Source organism: Manis pentadactyla, chromosome 5, assembly GCF_030020395.1.
Source record: "Manis pentadactyla isolate mManPen7 chromosome 5, mManPen7.hap1, whole genome shotgun sequence".
NCBI classification, from domain to species: Eukaryota; Metazoa; Chordata; class Mammalia; order Pholidota; family Manidae; genus Manis; species Manis pentadactyla.
Genome location: NC_080023.1, coordinates 155,890,359 through 155,903,690, shown reverse-complemented (window position 1 = coordinate 155,903,690; position 13,332 = coordinate 155,890,359). Strand labels below are relative to the sequence as shown.

General features: G+C 42.0%; 1 protein-coding gene across 8 annotated transcripts in view; it reads left to right on the top strand.

Moving 5' to 3' along the window:
• Positions 1–13,332, top strand: part of NCOA6 (nuclear receptor coactivator 6) — a 136,777-nt gene that overhangs the window by 116,462 nt on the left and 6,983 nt on the right. For 5 of the 8 annotated variants that reach the window (XM_036902510.2, XM_036902509.2, XM_036902506.2 and 2 more), the window contains 4 exons: positions 835–3,798; positions 6,777–6,845; positions 9,396–9,432; positions 12,585–12,733. In XM_036902510.2, coding sequence (XP_036758405.2) covers positions 835–3,798; positions 6,777–6,845; positions 9,396–9,432; positions 12,585–12,733 — 3,219 coding nt within the window. The remainder of the gene's footprint in view (positions 1–834; positions 3,799–6,776; positions 6,846–9,395; positions 9,433–12,584; positions 12,734–13,332) is intronic. The other 3 variants (XM_036902508.2, XM_036902513.2, XM_036902512.2) reach the window with 3 other exon arrangements.

The window sequence follows — 13,332 nt, the reverse complement described above, 5'->3', positions numbered from 1 at the left end:
CAATTGTGAAATAGAAAATATTTCTCCAAATAGACTTTTACATGTAAGAAAGTAAGTGGAAATTAGTATCCATTAAAAAAACTTCAGTGCCCTCATTTTATTTTCAATGTATGTATCAGCTCTGTTGGCTCCTATTATTTATTAAACTAATTTCTATTGGAGGGGCAATTTAATTCAGTTGGGTTCCCCAATGGATTGAGCCTGAAGGATGCAACAGGGTGTGTGGAACCAATGGATTGGAGTGATTTTAAATCCCCCTTTGTTAAGGGGGATGAATCCTAGAATTTTGTATTTTACTCTGTTGAAAGAATAAAAAGGCTATCTTCGATGCTGGTGTTTTCAACAAAACCAAGTATTGAAAAAATTAATCTGTGATAAGAGAAAAAGTGAATAATCCTAAATGCTTTACTTCATTCACAAGTACAGTGAAATATTTATTATGCCTGCATGAGACCCCAGTGCTGAGTGTTCAGCTACTTGGTATTGAAGGAGTTTTTCTTGTTTCATCTGAATGTTTGGCTCATATAGACGCAGCCACTTTCAGCGTGTAGCACAGAGTATCTGTTAAGAGTCTTAGTACAGGAGTGCCTCATCCAGACCCTGAAGACTGAGAAGCTCCAGATTCTCGATTCTTTGCTTTTGCTTCCTTGAGCAGTGTGCCCCTTTGCATGCATCGAATAAGGAAGGGATGCCCCTACCTGCTGGGGGCAGGCATGCCTGAGCTGTGTGCACAGTCTGTGCCATCAAGATGAGTATTGCTTGGCGATGTGCTAAAGATAGCAACGTTTCCCTGCTGAAAAATCTAACTTCCCTGATTTGGGGGGCTCGTTTTAGGTTATCCTTCTCAACCAGTTGAACAGAGGCCACTTCAGCAGATGCCTCCTCAGCTCATGCAGCATGTGACACCCCCAGCACAGCCACCACAGCAGCAGCCACAGCCGCAACTGCCACCGCCACCACAGCAGCCACCACCTCCTAGTCAGCCACAGTCGCAGCAGCAGCAAATGATGATGATGCTCATGATGCAGCAGGACCCCAAATCAGTTAGGCTTCCAAGCTCCCAAAATGTCCACCCCGCAAGAGGCCCCCTGAACCCAGACTCCCAGAGAATGCCCATACAGCAGAGCGGCAGTGTGCCCGTCATGGTCAGTTTGCAAGGACCTGCCTCCGTACCACCCTCACCTGATAAACAAAGAATGCCAATACCTGTGAATACTCCTTTGGGAAGCAATTCAAGGAAAATGGTGTACCAGGAGAACCCCCAGAACCCTTCCAGCTCTCCTCTGGGAGACATGTCCTCACTTCCTGAAGCTAGTGGCAGTGAAGTGCCCTCAGTCTCAGGAGGCCCAAATAACATGCCTTCACATTTAGTAGTTTCCCAGAATCAGTTAATGATGACAGGGCCAAAACCTGGACCATCGTCCCTCTCAGCAACTCAAGGTGCAACTCCCCAGCAACCCCCTGTAAATTCCCTGCCCAGCTCTCATGGCCACCATTTTCCAAATGTGGCTGCTCCAACCCAAACATCTAGGCCTAAAACACCAAACAGAGCCAGCCCCAGGCCCTATTACCCTCAGACACCCAACAACCGCCCTCCCAGCACTGAACCTTCGGAAATCAGTCTGTCACCAGAAAGACTCAATGCCTCCATAGCTGGACTCTTTCCTCCACAGATTAATATTCCTTTACCTCCTAGGCCAAATTTAAACAGGGGCTTTGATCAACAGGGCCTAAATCCAACAACTTTGAAGGCCATCGGGCAAGCACCTTCAAATCTTACCATGAATAATTCTTCCAATTTTTCTGCCCCACAAACTCACAAATTAGATTCTGTGGTGGTGAATTCTGGAAAGCAGTCTAATTCCGGAGCAACAAAACGGGCAAGTCCAAGCAACAGTCGCAGGTCTAGTCCTGGTTCCAGTAGGAAAACCACCCCAAGTCCTGGGAGACAGAACTCAAAAGCCCCTAAACTTACTCTGGCCTCTCAAACAAACACAGCCCTGTTGCAGAATGTGGAATTGCCAAGAAGTGTATTGGTCAGTCCCACTCCTCTGACCAATCCCCCTGTACCTGGGAACTTCCCTAACAACAGCGGGCTGAATCCTCAGAATCCTACCATACCTGTGGCTACAGTGGGGGGTGTTCCCGAGGAGAACAAGGAGAGCTTGAATGTGCCTCAGGACAGTGATTGCCCAAATTCCCAGGCTAGGAAGGAGCAGGTAAATGTTGAGCTAAAAGCAGTCCCTACCCAAGAAGTTAAAATGGCTGGCCCTGAAGATCAATCCAAAAAAGATGGGCAACCTGCGGATCCTAACAAACTTCCCAGTGTTGAAGAGAACAAAAATTTGGTGTCTCCTGCTATGAGGGAAGCACCAACATCGTTAAGTCAACTTCTTGATAACTCTGGAGCTCCTAATGTGACCATTAAGCCTGGGCTTACAGATCTGGAAGCCACACCTCCAGGAGTATCTGCGGAGGACCTGAAAAACGCATCTGTCATTCCCACACTGCAGGATCCGTCTTCTAAAGAACCCTCAAATTCCCTAAATTTACCTCACAGTAATGAGCCGTGTTCAACCCTTGTGCATCCAGAATTGAGCGAGGTCAGTTCTAACGTTGCACCCAGCATCCCTCCAGTAATGTCAAGACCTGTCAGCTCTTCCTCCATTTCCACTCCCTTGCCTGCAAATCAGATAACTGTTTTTGTGACTTCCAATCCCATCACAACTTCAGTTAATACATCAGCAGCTCTGCCAACTCACCTGCAGTCTGCTTTAATGTCAACAGTTGTCACAATGCCCAATGTGGGTAGCAAGGTTATGGTTTCTGAGGGACAGTCAGCTGCTCAGTCTAATGCCCGACCTCAGTTCATTACACCTGTCTTTATCAATTCATCTTCAATAATTCAGGTGATGAAAGGATCACAGCCAAGTACAATTCCTGCAGCCCCACTGACAGCCAGCTCTGGCTTGATGCCTCCCTCTGTTGCAGTCGTTGGCCCTTTACACATACCTCAGAACATAAAATTTTCTTCTGCTCCTGTACCGCCGAATACCCCCTCCAGTAGCCCTGCTCCAAACATACAGACAGGTCGACCCCTGGTCCTTAACTCAAGAGCCACCCCTGTTCAGCTTCCCTCCCCTCCTTGTACAACTTCTCCAGTTGTCCCTCCTCATCCCCCTGTTCAGCAGATGAAAGAAGTGAATCCAGATGAGGCTAGTGCTCAGGTGAGCACCTCAACAGATCAGAGCACTCTGCCCTCTTCACAATCAACCACAATGGTTTCTACCCTTTTGACCAATAGTCCAGGCTCCTCTGTCAACCGGCGAAGCCCAGTCTCATCTAGTAAGGGCAAAGGAAAAGTGGACAAAATCGGCCAGATTTTGCTGACCAAGGCGTGTAAGAAAGTTACAGGCTCTCTTGACAAGGGCGAAGAGCAATATGGTGCAGATGGAGAGACTGAAGGCCAAGGGCTAGAGACCACAACTCCAGGGCTCATGGGAACAGAGCAGTTATCCACAGAGCTGGATAGTAAAACCCCAACACCCCCAGCACCCACTCTGCTAAAAATGACCTCTGGCCCCGTGGGCCCGGGCTCCACCTCATCAGGACCCAGCTTACCTGGCGGTACTCTCCCCACCAATGTACGCTCAATAGTAACCACTCTGGTACCCTCTGAGCTCATCTCAGCAGCGCCAACCATAAAAAGCAATCATGTTGGCATAACATCTGAGCCACTTGCAGGTGGCCTAGTGGAGGAGAAGGTGGGATCCCATCCGGAGCTTCTACCCAGCATAGGTATGTACTCAGGACCTGGCATCATCTCCTTGTGTCAGTTTTTTTGACAACCTATCCCACAAAAGAAAGCATGACCCCTTTTCTACTTGTAGGAAGAAGAATGGGCTAAATGACAATAGTGGTAGTTTCAGTTACTGGAAATACGTTAGGAAATATGCTTTTAAGATGCCATGTAAAGTTTACATTCATTAACATGGTCCAGTCTCAGCTTCTGAAATAATGATACAGCCTTTCATTTATTTGAAGTTTTTCATTTTTCAAGGAAGCATTTTTACAAATGTTATCTCACACCATCTTCATACCAATCGTGTCAGGTAGCCCTAACCCCATTCTGGGGGTAAGATTGAAGCTCAGGGTCCAGTTATTCGTTTAAAGTCTACAGTGTGAACCTCCACAATTTAACATTGTCCCTTAAATTTGAACAGCAGCTTCTGCAGGTTCTTACCATGATACACTTGCTTTCAACAAGTTCAGAGCCAGGTTCTCATAGCCCCTTCCCTCTATCCCAGGAACTCTTCCCTTCTGACTGGCTGCTCCAGAGCGGAGCTTTCCAGAAAACCAGGTTTCATGATAATAGACACAGGAGGCATGAAGTGGTTGAGAAACAGATAGGCTTGGGTTAGTATCGCAGTGCCAGAATTTACCAGCTGTATGGTAAACAGTATCAAATTACTTGACTATGCCAAACTTCAGTTTCCTCGTTTATACTATGTGGACAGTAGTGGTTTTAAGAATTCAATGACATATGCATATAACATGGGTAGCACAGGGCTAGAATATAGTAATCATTCAGTAATGGTAAAAAAAAATTATTACTCTTTTGATGCAGTCTCTTCGTAAATTAGACCATTCCAGTTGTGTATATCTAGTTCAGATTATTTTCTGTGTACTGCTAAGGTGGCCTAATGATGGAATCATAGGTGTCCTTACACCTTCCCTCTTTCCCTCCCCCACTTCCCCACCACCCACACACACTCTCGTTCCCCCACCCACCCCTCTCCCTCTCCCGCTCTCCTCCTTCGATGAGGCTCAAGTGATGCAGAAGTCCTGTTTCCCCGGGTTGAGTCAGTCATACACTGCCAAAACTGAGAAGGACCTTGACTGTATCCTAGGCCAGCTAATATCACCTATCTTTATGCAGCTAAAATGTTTCAAGTACCTACCAGCGAGTGGTAAGCACCCAGGAGGAGAGGCAGGAAGAAGACAAGCTTCAGGGTAAAATCTGAGTTCAAATTCTAGCTCCACTGGTTACCAGCCTCATTGGATAAATTCCTTAAGCTCTTGTTTGCCATGTATTTCACCTATAAAATGGAGATTGTAATTCCTACTTCTCAGAACTCATACAAAGATTCGGTGAGAAGGCTTAGCATAAATTGGCCAGCACCCTGCCTCACACATGGAAAGGCGAATTCTCCTCTCTGCCTCTCTCCTTCAATGCTAGAAATACAGGGAGGGATAAAAGGTCTTTAAGGAGTTTGATGCCCTTGCAGAAGACAGAATGCACAAAGCTGGGCGCTATAGGTCTCTGGTTCTGGTTCTGTTGATAGGTGAGCCCTAAAAATTAAAAAGGAAACTGGTGTGACTTAAATATATCCCCTGCTATTAAATGTTTCCATTTTACTTCTTTCAGGAAAGATTTCCCTCAGGTACCAAGAGAATAGTGACAAAGTGATTAGAAAATATTTTTTATCTGGATCATACATAACCCGAGAGAAATATGTGAGCCTTAGGAAGATGAACCAGCAATTGGAATACGTTCTCAATTTTAGTTAAGGTTTCTATTCTTTTTGAAGGGGCTTCATTGCTTTTACCTTGAAAATGTGAGAAACCAATGCTAGAGTTAAAAAAAAGCAAAGGTTTCATTTTAAGCTTTAGCAAATAAGCATCCCAAATAAATTCTTAACACAAATGTATTAATAAGTAAGAGATCTATAAAACCCACAGTTCCCACAAGAGGGTAAAACTTAGCTGTTGCAGAGTTTATCTGGCATGTTAGACTGTAGTGTCAAGAGGGGAAGACATGCCCTTGAATGACTGTGGCATATCTATACCCTTAATCTCTGCTATTTGATCCAAGAAGTTTCCATTCTAGAGTACATTGTGTATTCTCTTCTATTCCAGTCCTCTTCAAGGGCCCAAATTCTCTCTGTCCTTCAAAACCTAATTCTAATGTTTTCCGTCTAATGTACGTTTGGACTTCTCAATCTAGAATTGGTCTCCCTTGCTTTGGACTCCTGAAGCACTTTGTACTTTATGAATCTCTTTCATATGTAACCATCACAGTGCACTCCAGTGTACCACATATGTATATCTTACCTTTAATACTAGACTGAGTTGCTGATGCACAAGAAGAATACAATTTGGTCTCAGAGTACCTGGCACAATGCCTTGCCGCTAGTAAGTTCTTGGTTACTGTTTGTTAGATAAGTAAATTACATATCAAATTGATATATTCATGAAGTATGAATTGAATACCTGCTTTATGCCCATCACTCTTGCCAGGTGCTGTAGAAAAGTATAGAATAAATTATTCATTTCAGGTCTCAGGAAATGTAGCCTTTAGAGGAATGAGACAGAATTTTTAAAATACTAAGGTGAATGATGTAATTGTTCCTCCAAAGTGGTTTGGGTTGCCTACTAGGGTGTGCTTTGTTTTTGAGAGTCCTGGGCAGAACTCCACCCCAAGGAGGAAAAACTAAGGGTGGTGGTGTCCTCGTGACCCCCTCCTTCCTTGATCTTTGTACACACAGAAAAGAAAAACAAATACTCCTAGTGGTAGTCTTTGTCACTAAGCATTAACAGGAGTTAATTTTTTAAGAAAATTTAGAAAGATATTTGTGCTTTCAAGGACAACTTCAAGTACTGCCCTCTAAGAGTCTGTGTATTTCAGCAGTTACTTAGCCTTTGAGTCAGTCAGTGCTGTTTTGTTTAGAAAAAAAATTTTAAGGTCTGATTTGTTTGTTTCTTTCTTGCCTTAGCCCCTTCACAGAATTTAGTCCCAAAGGAAACTCCAGCCACAGCACTGCAGGGGTCTGTTGCCAGACCAGGTAAGGCACGCTTTGGAAAACTTCTTGGAGATGGGTTATATGTGAAGGAACTGCTGTCCTCCATGTGCCAGAAAGTGGCTAAACTGTTTCAGAGCAGACTTGAGTTCAGTGGCAGAAGTTGTACAGTACTCTTTGAGGTTATTTTTCCCCTGACCAGCTTACTCTCTTACACATTCCTGGTGTGAGCCATGGAACTCAAGAAGGACATCTCAGTGTCCATTGTCTGTCTGCCACCCCGCTATGGGTGGTTTCCATTGCATAGTTTGCCCTGTTTCATGACCCAGGCACCCATAGCTGGCAGCTGACTGACATATGGTAACTCACTGGGGTGGCAAGCATTACTGTACTAAGATAGTAATTGCATTATCATGACAGGAGTGGAGGCTTATTCTGATAACCTCTGCTACAGTGAAGTAGCCATTCCTCCAGGGAGTCAGTGTCATTTCCATCATCTTTGGATGGCATTAAGTTTCTTCCCATGACCAAGATATTGTAAATAGCACTAGGGCTGGTGTTTCTGGAAGGTGGAGTCCATAGTATTCTGACAAATAACTGTTGTGGGATTCTGGGTCGTCTCTGAACATGTGAGGATCTTGATGGTAATAATAGCACTGCCTTTATAGATTAGACTACAAAAGCAGATAAATACAGATATGTTATAGTTTAGTCTTACCTGGCTCTTTGTCACTGTTGGCAATTGAAGGGTACAAAAAAAAAAAAAGATTCTTTCCAGATGAAGGTTAGAATTGCATTCACAGTACAATTCAGACACTTGACAAAATTTGTGAGCAAGAAAAATGGTACAACCTTGTTTAATTTTGTGAGTCTAAGCCCCAGTAAAAGTAAGGTATAACTTGTGATTATTTTAAAACCTGCTTTAGTGTTCTATGTCCTATATGATGGATAGAACTTTCTACTGCACACTCTTTGGGTAAAATCAGGCCTCTGGAAAGAATGAACAAAAAATTTCAGCTATCCAGATTCGTCCTTTGCTACCAGCTGCCCAGATGATACCTGACATTGTGCAAAACATCTGAGAATGAATGAAACAGATTATTCAGAGAAGGAGTTAGATAGTAAAACTTATTTTTGGTGAGAAAAGGAAAAACTAGAAAGGGTAAGGGAATTCCATTTCCTGCCCCAACACTTGACTTTGGCCAATTACTGTTCCTTTTAAAAGTTTAACTTAAACAAATCTCCTTAAAATATCTCTAAAGCCACTAATTGCCTTCACCAAACCTCTTTGGTTTCTTACCTAAATTAGGTGTGATAGTGTTAAAAGTCTTGGAAGCATTAAATTTTGTTTCAAAAGAACGTTTTTTTTGTAGTCAATCTCTTTTGATTAAGCTGTTTTCATTTTTGTGCACACATTACCTGAGTTTGTATGCTCCAGCAGAGCGAGCAAGGCAGCAGAGACTCAGTGAGTTGATATCTATTTCTTGTGGAGGTGTTTCCAGGTTTTATGGGTTAGATATGGAGAGGTAAATAGCAAATGAGAAGGAAGGGATTCTGCCAGCATCTTGCATTGAAGGCAGGGCTGTCCGGCCTCCTCTCATGAAGGTTGCATCAACATGAGCACCATAGCAATAATCATAATAGCTAGTATTGAGTTATTACTAAGTGCCAGGTACTATACTATGTTATCTCATTTAATCATCTTAACTTTGAAGTGGGTAAAGTGGTTATCCCCATTTTTCAGATGAGGCATTGAGCACAGAGAGGTCAAGTAATTTGCTCATGATCACGTGCTAATAAACAATGAGGTCAAAATTTTAACCCAGTTAGACATGTATACTGAGTCTGAGGTGTTCCCTACAAGGGGGACAGGAACAGATACAGGGCTGTGGGATACCAGAGGCAGGAGAGATTACTGCTATCTGATGCATCAGGGAAGTCTTTTGGAAAAGATGGAACTACGTAAAGGCATATTAGGAGAGGAAGAAGATGTTCTTCTGCCGATGCTGAGAAAGAAGTGCCTGCTAGACAAATTACTGAGATTTTCCTTTCTTGGAGGGCATTGCTGGAAGGTTGAGGAAGAGAGGAACATAATGGGATCTGTAGGCAATACCTCAAAGCAAAGCAATTCTGTCCTCTAAAACTCAGTGAGGAAGGCCTTTGGAGAAGAATGCATCCTTAATAGATGTTTAAGACATATTTGAAGATTATGGTCTTTAAAAACAAGGGGGTGGAGATATTTTGAGAATGAAAACATTCTCCTCTACACTAGAGGAAGAGGCTTATTTTACTAACCTAGTTATAGCTGGGTGAAATATGAACCGGGCTGTGTGAATTTAGTCTATTGATCCAGACAGGATTATTTCACAGTGTGGAGTAGATGTAAAAATAGACCAAGTAAGTGTCTTATGCCTCAGACAACCACATTGTATCCGTGCCAACTCTGTCTTTATACCATGTAGGGTGAGGATCCTGCTGGACACTGAGATATGTCAGCCTAAATAGGGCATTCAGAATTCTCATAGACGTCTAGTTTCTCCCTGTAGACATATACACCAGAAACTCCCACATCTAATTACTTTGTATTTTTCACAGAACTCGAGGCAAATGCTGCCATAGTCTCTGGACAAAGGTAAGATGATCATTTCTGCAGTTTCAGCATGAATATGGCATAAGCCTCTTTAAAAGGTATCAACTTTCTCAGCCTTTAAACCTCTCTTCACCTGTCCTTTTCCTTGACTCTTTGTACCAGTCTGTTTTTCCTGCTAAAGTAGGGAACTGCCATGAGTCCTAACCCTCAGAGGTTAACATGTCTCTTAATAAAACTTATCTTTTATGGTTGTTCTGAAAACAATGAGATAACATGTTCAGCATTCACCATAGTGAGTAAATAGACCATGTTCAACATATAGGAGCTGTTGCTATATTGTCATTAATAATAGTCCTTGCAACACCTGCTGAGGTACAGCCGTTTGATCCTCAAGGCAAAAGATATAGAAAGCCAGGCCAAGTCTGACCCCAAAATCCATGCTTTTTCTGTTACATTCTGCTGGCCCACATACCCTGACAAAATGAAATAACAGTTGTGACTTCACCCTCCTTAGCGCCATGGAGAGGAGTAGTGTCATTCTCCAAAAGTTATTCCTTTTAGTGTAAGAATGTACATTTTAAAGAAATCATATTTGTACATCAACTTTGTTTATAAAACACTTTCAAAATCATTTTCCCATTTAATTATTGTGTCAAACCTAGGAAGTGGTAATAATAGCCAAGATCTACTTGGATGCCATTCCATGATATGCACTGGGCTGCAAGCTCCCTAGGTATATTATGTCACTTAATTTGCACAGTATCTATTAGAAAAGTAAATTCTGCCTTACATGTAACTAACCAAAAGTTTGGAGAGATTAATAACTAAGGTGCCCAAGGTCACAGATTTAGTAAACGGTGAAGCTGAAATTCAAACCCAGGCATTCTGACTCCGCATGCTTAACTTGTGTATAGCAGCATATAAGATGGGGATGTATACATCAAGAATTTGAAGCATAGAGAAAGTTAAATAACATGAACACTTGAAGACTTGACCCCAGTTTTCCTGACTCCAAATTCATTGCTATTCCTACTGCACCACTCTGCCTCTCAATTTTATTTGGATTGTGCTAATATTTAAATTCATTTGCATTTCTCAAACATACACCAACTATGTGGCTAGAGAAAGAAGATAATGAGACAAAAAATAAACTGTGGGTGTTTGTTTCCAGAGCTGTCTGAGCATTGACCACATAAACACCAGAACAGTATTGCCATGGCTTTTGTTTTGCCAGGAAAAGAGGTATCTCCATTAGGAATCTTTCTTCCTCAGAGGCTTTGACCATTTTCTGGGCTCCTAGCCAGAAAGCCATCCTCACCACCTCTAAAAGGAAGTGTAAATCCTCCTTGTAATTCCACCCCAGCTCTGCCTCACCTCTCCTGACTTGCTTCAGCTTGTGGGGCAATTATTAGATATAAATCTAGGGAAGTGAGCAGTGTAGCCAAATTTCCAGCCATAATGCCACTAGTAAAGGGTCCCCCAGCAGGAGTAAACAGTGGAAGGGTAGGGATAGTTGATAGGCCATGGTTCGTGCCCTTAGGAGCTCCCAATCTAATGGAAGTCATAAGACGTTAAAATAAAACATGCTGTACAATCAGGTGCTCTAGAAAGTCAGGTACAGACTGAATCCAAAAGACAGGAGAGACAACCACTTGAGGAGTGAGGTCATGGAAGACTTCCCAGAAGAGGCATCCCTTTGACCAGTTGCTCTCCTCTGTTGCATTACTTTTGTTTCAGTTCCCTGTCCTGAAAGTAAAGTCAATCAGCCTTTTTTTCCCTTATGCTTTAAAAATGCATTTTTCGACCATGAAAGTAGTAAAAGATTTATTAAAGAAAACCTGAAATTCAGATCAGAGAGTTAAAAAGGAAATGAATCACCAGTAAGTCAGTATTACTATGATTTAACAATATTAACTCTGTATATTTTAGTTTATCATTTTCTAGTCCCCTTCAGAGTATGTGTACAGATAATATTTTATATATATAAACACTATCTAGCATTAATACATAGTGTTATATCTATGTGTATAAATACTATATATATACACATTTAGATATATCTTACACCCATCCATATGTGGTTACATATATGCTCGATATATGTTAAAATGAAACTGGGATTATACTCTTCATAATGTTGGTAACTTTTTTCTCACAATAATGTATCGTGAACAGTTTTATCATTAAGGAACCTCTACAACATGATTTTTCATGACTACATATGGATGTGCTGTGATTGGTTAACTAATCCACTATTGCTAATAAAGCATTTAGGTCTTCTGTCTTCATTAGTGTGAATAAAATGCTTTGACAGCCTTGCATTTAATAGAGCTCTGTAAAAATTTTGTTTCCTTAGGCACCTAGAAATGGAATTGTTGAGCCAGAGGATTACACCAGCGTTTCTCAGCCTCAGCGTTGAGTTTAGATCAGATAATTCTTTGCTGGGGAGGTGGGGGGAGCTGTCTTACACATTATAGGATGTTTAGTGGCCTCTATGTAAAAGGTGCCAGTGGCATCCCCTGAGAGCCATAACAATCAAAAATGTCTCCAGACATTGCTATATGTCCCCTAGTAGGCAAAACTGCCCCCTGTTGAGAACCATTGAATTACACAGTTTACATTCTGTCGGGAGTTTTTGTTCTTATACCCTCAATAATACAGGATATTACAATTCTAAATCTTCGCGTGCTGAAAAAGGGGATTAAGGTAGCAGCAATCAGTATACCCAGCAGTGTATTGTGAATATATACCCATGTGTATTTTATAATGTGACTTCTAATATGTTTATCTGATTATACCAGACTTAGTAAATGGGAGTATATGTTAGTAATTTCCTAGATTTTAGGTACTATTGGTTTTTGAAGAGGAATATTATTATTTCAGGAAAATGGGTGAGGAAGTTTTGAGATTTTTTTTTCCAAGTTCTTAATATCATTTACCTGTTTTTCCACAATTTCAACAGCATTATGCTTTAGTATTTTGTCTTTACTAATGTAACAAGCTAGATTCACTTTTAAATTGTCAATAATATAGAAGGTAATTGTGCTCATTGTCCCAGGATGGAATATTTTCTCTTCAGGATGACTATGTATTTCTTAATCTGCTTCCTTATGAATGAAACTCTGTCTGAAGAGCCTTTTGTGTGTGACTTTATCCCCTCATCTCCCTGGAAACTTTGTGCTTCCCTCTATCAGCAGTGAGCCCAAAGAAATCATTGAAAAGTCCAAAACCCCAAGCCGGAGAAACTCCCGAACTGAAGAGACAACTATGGCTTCCGAAAGCATAGAAAATGGACATCGTAAGCGATCCTCTCGGCCTGCTTCAGCCTCCAGCTCTACTAAAGGTTAGCAGTGGTGTGTGGGTGCTGTTTGTGGGTCAGTTAGAAGAATAAGGTCCTTGGCATAGCAGCAGAGGACTTTCCCTTCATCTTTGCTTCTATTTCTTAAATTTGTCAAGTTACTTTGACTTCTACTGCTTTTGATTCTCTTTATTTGCTCATTTAACTATGTGTTTCCTGTGTGTACACAAGAGCCGCAGATACTGTTGCAAAAAAGAACATAACAGGGCAGATTGGTTCTTCAGGGAAGTCCTCCATATGGCCCAGCCGTCAGATTTCTGTTTCTGTGGTTAACTCTCTTTCCTGCTCTCTACTTTTCTTAAACCTCTGGCCCCTACTTTCTCCCTCTCTCAGCTGAGACACTCACCTCTTCACAGAGAGAATAGAACTCCCTCATCCCCCACTGCCAAAACAAAAATCTGCGGTGTTCTCCCTTGCTCCTCCTGTAATTGAGCAGTGTCCCTTCTCAAGTCTTAGGCCAGTTCCTCCACTTGTGCTTTTGACATCTTCGCTGACCTTCTCAAGAGCCTTACACAATGAGTTTTCTCTTCTCTGTTGATGGCTATCTCCTTTCTGAATTAACTCTGCCCTTGGCTTCTGTGACC